General features: G+C 43.0%; 1 protein-coding gene across 3 annotated transcripts in view; it reads right to left on the minus strand.

Moving 5' to 3' along the window:
- The window catches only part of deptor (DEP domain containing MTOR-interacting protein), a 36990-nt gene extending 28556 nt beyond the window's left edge, over positions 1-8434 (minus strand). The window contains exons 1-3 of one of the 3 annotated variants that reach the window (XM_018763038.2): positions 8259-8434; positions 7429-7526; positions 372-550 (exon numbers count right to left, since the gene is read on the minus strand). In XM_018763038.2, the coding sequence (XP_018618554.1) occupies positions 372-550; positions 7429-7514 (265 nt within the window). In that variant the 5' untranslated portion in view covers positions 7515-7526; positions 8259-8434. Of the gene's footprint in view, positions 1-371; positions 551-7306; positions 7383-7428; positions 7527-8250 lie in introns of those variants that run through there. The other 2 variants (XM_018763039.2, XM_018763040.2) reach the window with 2 other exon arrangements.
- Positions 8435-8535: the final 101 nt, after the last annotated feature.

Below are 8535 nucleotides of genomic sequence, written 5' to 3' on the forward strand. Positions count from 1 at the left end.
GTAACAGTCAAAAGTATGAGTCCACTTGCTGAAAGCTTGACTTTTCCAGAAGGCATTTAGTTAAGTTTAATGAGTCGCCATGCCTTCCCACCTCTTCTGCAGCAGTTCCGAGAGACGTAGGACACTTGCGAGTTGCTTAGCTTTCACTCGTCTGTCCACACGGTCTCACGCAAGCGTTGCCTACGCGTACTCATATTTTTGACTGGGACTGTGCTTCTTTTTGAGGGCAAGTGCAATTAGCTAAATAACATTCACAAAGCAGGGCAGGTCCAAACAGTCTACGATGGAAATCAGCTTTGGGTTATTGTGTTCTTAACCCATCTCTTCATGCGTCCTCTCGACTTCTACAAGATCTCTACCATCACTCTTACCATGGTGGATGATGCTCTGATCCAGAAGCTTCTGCATGATCTTGATGGCGGTCTCACGGTCAGAGGCCTCCTTGTGTGCAATCAACCAATCGATCAGTTCTTTGGCCACAAAACAGTTGGGGTAGGTCCTTAGGTGATGTCTTCTGTCTTTGATGACTTTCCCCTCATGAAGCCTGAGCCTAAGGGCAAACGGCACATATATGTTTACCTTCCAAGCAACTTAACTTCCTCTATCTCTTGATTTGTTACCATTATGACTATACATTTCCAGCCATCACTTTGCACACACAAGGCATGAAAAACAAAGCTAAGGATGTCTACATTAGGACACTTTTAGATACACCAATGAGTTATAATGCCCTATGCAAAAGAATGAGGAATTCTACTCAGTTCTGTTCTTCTGTATTCTGACTCACAATAGGAAGTGACAAACACGTTAAGGGAAACGCTGCCTAGGCAGCACACAAGGTAACTCAGCGTATAAAATCTGACAAAACACACTTGCAATGGCAACCAAGTATATATGCCAACAATAACTATACCTTTCCACCTGCACAAAAAAAAATGCTGTACAGAAATGTATATTTCAAACTGTCAAATCGAAGGAACAGGGAACTAAATATTCAGCTCCAATCAATTAATACAGCAGGAGTGAGATTCAAAACGGACAACCTTTAGTTGCATACATACACACTGCCAGAGTAATTTTACATTACATTAACATTTATTTATTTAGCAGGCACTTTTCTCCAAATTTTAAATATCTTGCAAGGAAAAAAAAAAAAAAAGAAAATCACACTTTGTACAAAGAAATAGTGCTTTCTTTTCCTAAATTAACAACCTAAATTAATATGGTAAATTTTACCCAGCTGGGTAAATGGGCAGTCAACTGTAAATTCACATGTCTAAAATAATAAGCTGTCTTGAAAAAAGGTGTTAAATAAAGAATAGTAACAATATGCAGAACATTAACATAGAGGGCATTATCATGACAGCATTAAGTAATTCTGATGGAATGGATCTGTTCCAAGCCTGATTACGCAACAGTAATAAGAAGTATTTATTCCATACTTGACCCTCACCGCAATAAACAGCTGCATTTAAGGTACTGCTTACATAAAGCACCAGCCCTGGAATTTCACCCCCCCTTCAGCAATCCAGACCCCAACAAAAGCCAGTAATTATTAAACAACATAAAAAAACCACATGCTTTATATAAAATGACACACATATCTCCTTTAACCACCCATCTTACATAATTGTGTGTAATGACACTCCTGTGTCAATAACCCTATCAAGGACTTCGCTCAGGCATGCAACGGTGCAGTGTGTTCCTCTGCAGAACTCAACTTGCAAATGATTACATTATGGCTTAAGACACTAAGATATGGAGGCAAAACATAGCACGACCTTGGAAGCCAATAAAAGACACATGTTGCTCCTTACAGTATTTTATCATCCATCTTTCCTCATGCTTTTTTTGGAATGATCATTGACTACTGTTATGCAAGAACAAGCAGGTTTCTCCTGTCCTTTTCTTTTTTTTTTAATTTGCATGTATGCCTTTAGCGAACACCTTTCTCCAAAGGTACTTATAATGTTAAACTACCTACAATTAATTACCCATTGATACAGGTGGGCAATTTTACACAAGCAATTTAGGGTAAGTACGTTGCTCAAGGGTACTAGAGCTGAAGGTGGGATTCAAACCCACCACCTAGGGGTTCAAGGGCAGCGACTCTAACCACTATGCCGCTGACTGTCCTGACACACTATCATTTGATATTCTATATTATTTTATTCTGGGAACTGGTGGCTACCCTTCAACTCCCCTTAGAAATACGGTGCCTTTGTTAGTTGGGCCAGACTCTTGGGCACCTTCAGGTCTGCTTTTGGCATCTCAGCCCAGGGTTCCCCAAGTCAAGCACAATCCATACTCCCCACAGAAACTCCAAAGATTCCTTTTTCTATCCCCCCCCACTATTAAACAAGCTCACAGCAGTGCAAAAAGGCAATAAATGCACCACATGCGCTTATATCATCCGCTCCCCCGTAATCATAAATATTATTTGGTGCTGCTGGTCAGAACACCAACAATTTAAGGACCAAAGGGAATGGAATCTCCATATTTTAAAAAAGTATAACAGAGCTGTTTTACTTGACTTTACACTACTTTCAACTGCAATGACAGAAGGACTCAACTGCACTGCTTTCACTGTCTCGGGTCAAGGTATCATTCATAGTGGGCCTCTCTACTTGCATTTTTAAAAATCATAAAAGAACAACAAAAAACAGCAATTAGGAATTAAAAAAAAAAAGAAAAATAAATCTTAAAAGATGAAAACAGAAGCAATCAGTGATTTGTTTCTTCCGCAGTTGCCATATTTCATTCTCTTGTACATTTGCACAGGAGTGGAACAACAATAAAGTGAACCTTGAACCGCTGAGTTATTACAGAACTCCTGGACTGCTGATACATGACCAGGGACGTACGCCAACAGGACTCTCGAACCCTCACCAACTGCATCCCAAGGCTGCATTCCTTCTGCTTTAATCACCGTCTCCATGTCAGCACAGGGTGACTTTTCATCCCTTTTTCTCCCCGCAAGAAGCATATGTCTGGGCCATCTTGGCACCGGCCTTATTATTCCCCCGAAGCGCTTCCAAAGGATTCTGGTGACATCATGCCGAAGACAACCAATCCAGTGGACGTTCTGTCCCAGGACACTGTCACTTTACGGCCTGTAATTAGTCTTAAGAATATAATGTAAACACCCAGTTTATTCTGAAATGCTCGAGTTAACTAAAGCATTCTGCTTGGAAAGTCTCCCTGTTAATGCAGATATTATTCCTTCTTCACTAACCGCATTGAGATACTATTCCCATCGTTCATTTTTTGACTAATTTTAGTTACGTAAATGATTACTCTGTTAAGCAATTGATTGCAAATATAATCTGCTTTCATGTGTTTTCACACAAACCTGTAATGTACAAATGCTAGGTTGCGGACGTGACTTTTAACCTGATTTCTCATTCATATATTTTCCAAAGTGAACACCATCGTAGGCCAATTGTCGATCGCATGATGACGTATTATGGTGGAGACTAAGGGGTTGCTCCTCCCCTCGGTCCTCTCTCCCGCGCGCGCGCAGACTGATATACTTGGCCGTGTACACATTTTGTGCCTCGCACGTTTTGGAGTTTACTTTAATGTTGTTTATTTTATTGTAAAGACAGCTGTGTGAAATATGTCATCCATAGTTGCCTACAAGATATTAAAAAGAAGAGCTTCCTTTTTTCCGTGTCCGTCTGGGTTTATATAATTATACGCCTTTCTGGAATCCACGTGAGGATCTGGGCTAACTCATTAGCCAGATCGTTACAATATCCAACAAGATTTTTAGTACAGCACTGTAGTTAAGTACAGTGGTACAGTAGTTAGAACAAATGTGAATATCTGACTGTGTGATCAAGCATAGGTTCAATCCCTGCTCGGTCCACATGCCCCCCCCCTCCCGTTCCTGTGGGTTTCTTCCTGGAGCTCTGGTTTCCTCACTCAGTCCAAAGATGTGTTTCAGGTAAATTGTGATGTGTGTGTGTGTATATACTGCACTGGATGTCCAGCGTAGCTCCTTATGCTTCCAGGACAGACTTAACGGGGGGGGGGGCATATCTAGAGTGCTGCATGAAAGTATGTGAACCCATGGACCATCATCATCATGTCTAGTATCGCTACAAAATCGATATCTAATCAGAGACAGTCTTTATCATTTGACATAATGGACACGTAATGACCAATTCCAGATGTTGCTTTGAGGAAAACAAGGAAATCATGTGTGTGGTAGAAAAGCAAGTAGTGCAGGTGCAAAAATAAGTGAACCCCAAGTTGCACTGGACAAACCAAGTAGGTACGTAGAATCAGGTGTGTAAATTATACACATACACAGTCTGAAACCACTTGTCCCAAGCGGGGTCGCGGCGAACTGGAGCCTAACCCAGCAACACAGGGCGTAAGGCTGGGGGGCGGAGGAGACGACACACACTGGGACGGGACATCATTCCATTGCAAGGCACCCCAAGCAGGACTCGAACCCCAGACCCAGCAGACCCAGGACCCGGCCGAACCCACTGCACAGCCACACCCCCACCCCCGTGTAAATTATAACCATTTATTAAATGTAGAAGTTTTATTTAATTTTTTTAAACAATAATGACCATCTCATTTGGATTCGCATACATTCAAGCAACACTTTATGTCATGTACCACCATGTGATCCCCACCATCGTTGCTGCCCACTTCCACTTTCAATGGTTAATCGGGTGTTTTTTTTTTTTTTAATACATGTCAATGCGAAGAAAAAGAGCTGACAAAAATGTCAGTATTTTAGAACTAAGCGCAGTAAAACATTAACAGGTAAGGTTTCAATAAGCCAGAAGGGGAGTCTTGTTACACTGATGGAAGTATAATCTTTAACACAGGTACTGTACATTTACAAGCCCTCTCATTTCTTCCCTTCATGTCCCTCATATGTGTATCAAGGCTTAAAAAGTCCATGAGAACTATATCCCTGCCAGTCTGCAAGTGACACACTCCACATTTTATCCGTGATCATGATAACTGCCTCGACTCACGGTAATGATGATTCCATAGGGGGCGGCTGGAGAACAGATTCCACTACGAGCTGAAACAGAAAAGAACTGCCCTCCCAGTGAACCTAAACTTGTTTCACTTCTCTTGTGGAACGAGGCCCTTCTAAGCTCCACCTTGATCACTGGTGTAACGTAAGGGTTTGTGTAAGTGGCACTTCACTTGAAACTCTGTTAACTGTACAATTCATTTTATTATTATTATTATTATTATTATTATTATTAAACAACTGATTTAGCAGCTGGGTCCTGCTCTCTGGTGGGTCTAGGGTTCGAGTCCCGCTTGGGGTGCCTTGTGACGGACTGGCGTCCCGTCCTGGGTGTGTCCCCTCCCCCTCCAGCCTTGTGCCCTGTGTTGCCAGGTTAGGCTCCGGCTCACCACTACCCCGCTTGGGAGAGGCGGTTTCACTCTCTGTGTGTGTGTGTGTGTGTGTGAGATTTAGCAGCTGTTGATCTACAGAGCAACATACAGTAAAAATGTATAAATTAACTTTTTTATACTGCTTTTGTAATTCACCTTTTACTGTTCGAGCACAGATTCGAACCATTGGTCCTTTGTCTACAAGGCAGAGACTTAAATCACTGTACTGCCTACTACTGCTATAAAAATTCCATTTATTTCACTGTTTGTCCAATGGCCAGGCTGCAGTGATTATTATTATAATGATATTTTATTATATAATAATACGAAAGGAATATGGGATGGTACAAGTGCAATGAAAGTCTTCCTCAGGCCCTTTGTTGAGAAAATAGTCTTTTAAGAAATAATTTACCAACAAACTCCCTCAACTGAGTTTATCATAACCCTTCACAGTTCCCTACATCACAGAACTTAATATTGCCTAGGATTACACAAAGATCAGGTTATTAGTGATAATTTTCCATGAAAAAAATGGTCATGTTCATGGTGCGGTAGTGAGTACTTAATTGCAGTGCAGTTGTTAAGTCACCAATTGAACTTGATGTTCCACCAATTCAAAGCACTGTACGGGTCCTTCTGAGAAACACAAATTAACCACACGGAGGGCTGGACGCATCCAAGGAGCAGTCGAAACACAAGCTGTTTCTCCTCTACACCAGATGGCAATCGACCGTCTCCGCTGCCAGGATGGCCACTTCCCACCTCGCTAATCAGTTCTCCTCACTCAGTAACCTTTTCTGGCACTCATCTCCGCGTTTTCGTTTTCTTGCAACATGGACTATTCTTTGGACTTCCCAAGTTTAACTGCAAGTCAGCAAGAATATTAAAAATGAGTCAAAATGAAATTTTCATGTTAAAAAAAAAAAAAAAAGAAAAAATTAAGGACACAATGTCACATATAAATTAAAGTAAATGTGTCCTCTGTTGCTTACAGTCTTGGGATTTCTCCAGTCACCAGTGAGATGGGTTAGTACTTTGGTAATTTATTGTTATTCTTGTCAAGCATTGTATACACAATCTGGAATACTTTTACAATACAGATTCACAGGTAATCTGCCAAACTTGTCATTGCTGAAAGCAATTTCCAAATGACTGTATGACAGGTATTCTTGGCTTCCACTTTAAGAATTCAGGGATCAACAAATATTAACGCTGAGTACACAGCAATATTTAAATATACTGAGCAATCACCCTTAGAAGAGGCCCAAAGGAAGGACCAATGTTCATTTCTGTAGAGAACTTTGTAACAGTGTCACTGTACAAAATCACCCCCTACACATAACAGTTTACATTTATTGACTGAGCAGACACTTTACTCCAAAGCGACTTCCAATGAACTCTTTGTAGCGTTACCAGCCCACACACCTTATTCACGCAGTGTAAGTCACCTTCTAGATACACTACTTACAATGGGTCACTAATCCATACATCAGTGGAACACACACTCTCTCTTTGTCACTCACACACTATGGGGGAACCTGAACAGCATGTCTTTGGAGTGTGGGAGGAAACCAGAGCACCCAGATGCAATCCATGCATGATGGAAACTCCACACAGACCGAGCAGGGATCGAACCCGCATCCTCTCACACCGCCCAGGCACTGAGAGACAGCAGCGCTAGTCGCTGTGCCACCGTTTTATAATGACTTAAAAGCAGGTAGGTGAGAATTTGACAATACCTTCTGAGAATGCACAAAAATCAGAGTACTATATGCAGCTAAGGACCAGGAGCATTTCCAGCCAAACACGCTCATGTTATGAATTTAATCCCATAATGATGTGCTGACATAGCATCATTGACATTGCCTAAGTTCTGGTGGCTCAGTGGCAAGACTAAGGACAGGCTGGGACTCGGGTTCTTACCCACCTCTGTCTCCCACATGCGTTTCCAAGCAGCTGCATGGCACTATGCGCATTCGCAATCGTGGTAAAACCTTGTTACTCAGTGTTACAGTGAGTGCCCGTGGCGTGTTAGGCACGTGCCCGCACCTGAGCTGCTCCCCGGTGACCAGCACCTCGGCCGTGCGCTCCAGCTCCGCGGCTTTCTTCTGCATCGTGAGCCCGATCCCCTCCATTTCCACGCAACTCTGTGCAAAACGACACAATTGCGTTCGCGTAAGTACAGTACCAAAAAAAAAAAAAAAAAAAAAATGCAGCACGTGACGGCATTTATGGATCGGGTCGATTAAACGCGACCGCGCACGTGCAGAGCCCGCGCCATTGCACTGGTACACATTCTGGCGTTTGGCGTGAATGTTCTTTAATAAAGTCGCGCAGCGCGTTTTTTATTTTTTGAACTAAGAGTCAATACTAACTTCAACGTCAAACTTGTCATTTTCGGGCTTTATTATCCACAGTTGCCGAACAGGCGAAAAGCGCAGCGCGGCCGCCCGAAAAGGCTCCGCACAATCCCGATTCTTCGCGCAACTATTGACTGCATCGCTCAATTAAAATAAGTCTCGCAAAAAAAATCTAGCTGCAAAATAGCGGCAACCATCTCTTTTGTGAAGCCCCAGCAAAGACTTCTGATGAACCAATAGAAATATTGTAATGTATGCAACATAATTCATAACACTGCACAGTCGCGTTCACATAAGTACATTTACATGAAGGTTGTGCAAGGAGCAACAATTCCTTTTTTTTTTTTTTTTTTTCCCCCCCCTTGCCTGCCATCACCCGCGCGAGCGCAGCCCCCACACCCTGCTGTGTCCCCCTATCCGACCGACAGCGCGCGGCATGGTGGAAAACAATCGGTCCGCGCGCGCGTGGCTGCAGCGCACATTCCCGTGCAACACACACGCCGACACGCACATATTTACATTAAAGTGTCCCGATGAGTCCGTTAGCAGATCCCGTGTTTTTTGCTTGCAATCGGGGGCTTCAACACAGCTTTAGTCCCCGCTCCATATTTACGGTCCGACACTATGCAGCACGTTGTCAGCGCGCGAGCCTGAGCACGTTTGTTTAAAGCGCTCGAGAGCAGCGCTCCTGTTGGGAGGGGGTGTTGGCCACTAAGGCGTGGCTTCTGTGTGTGTGTGTGTGCGCGCGTGTGCGTGTGCGTGTGCATGACACGCTTATCATCATAACCACCCACGA

This window comes from Scleropages formosus, chromosome 18 (genome assembly GCF_900964775.1).
Source record: "Scleropages formosus chromosome 18, fSclFor1.1, whole genome shotgun sequence".
NCBI classification, from domain to species: domain Eukaryota; kingdom Metazoa; phylum Chordata; class Actinopteri; order Osteoglossiformes; family Osteoglossidae; genus Scleropages; species Scleropages formosus.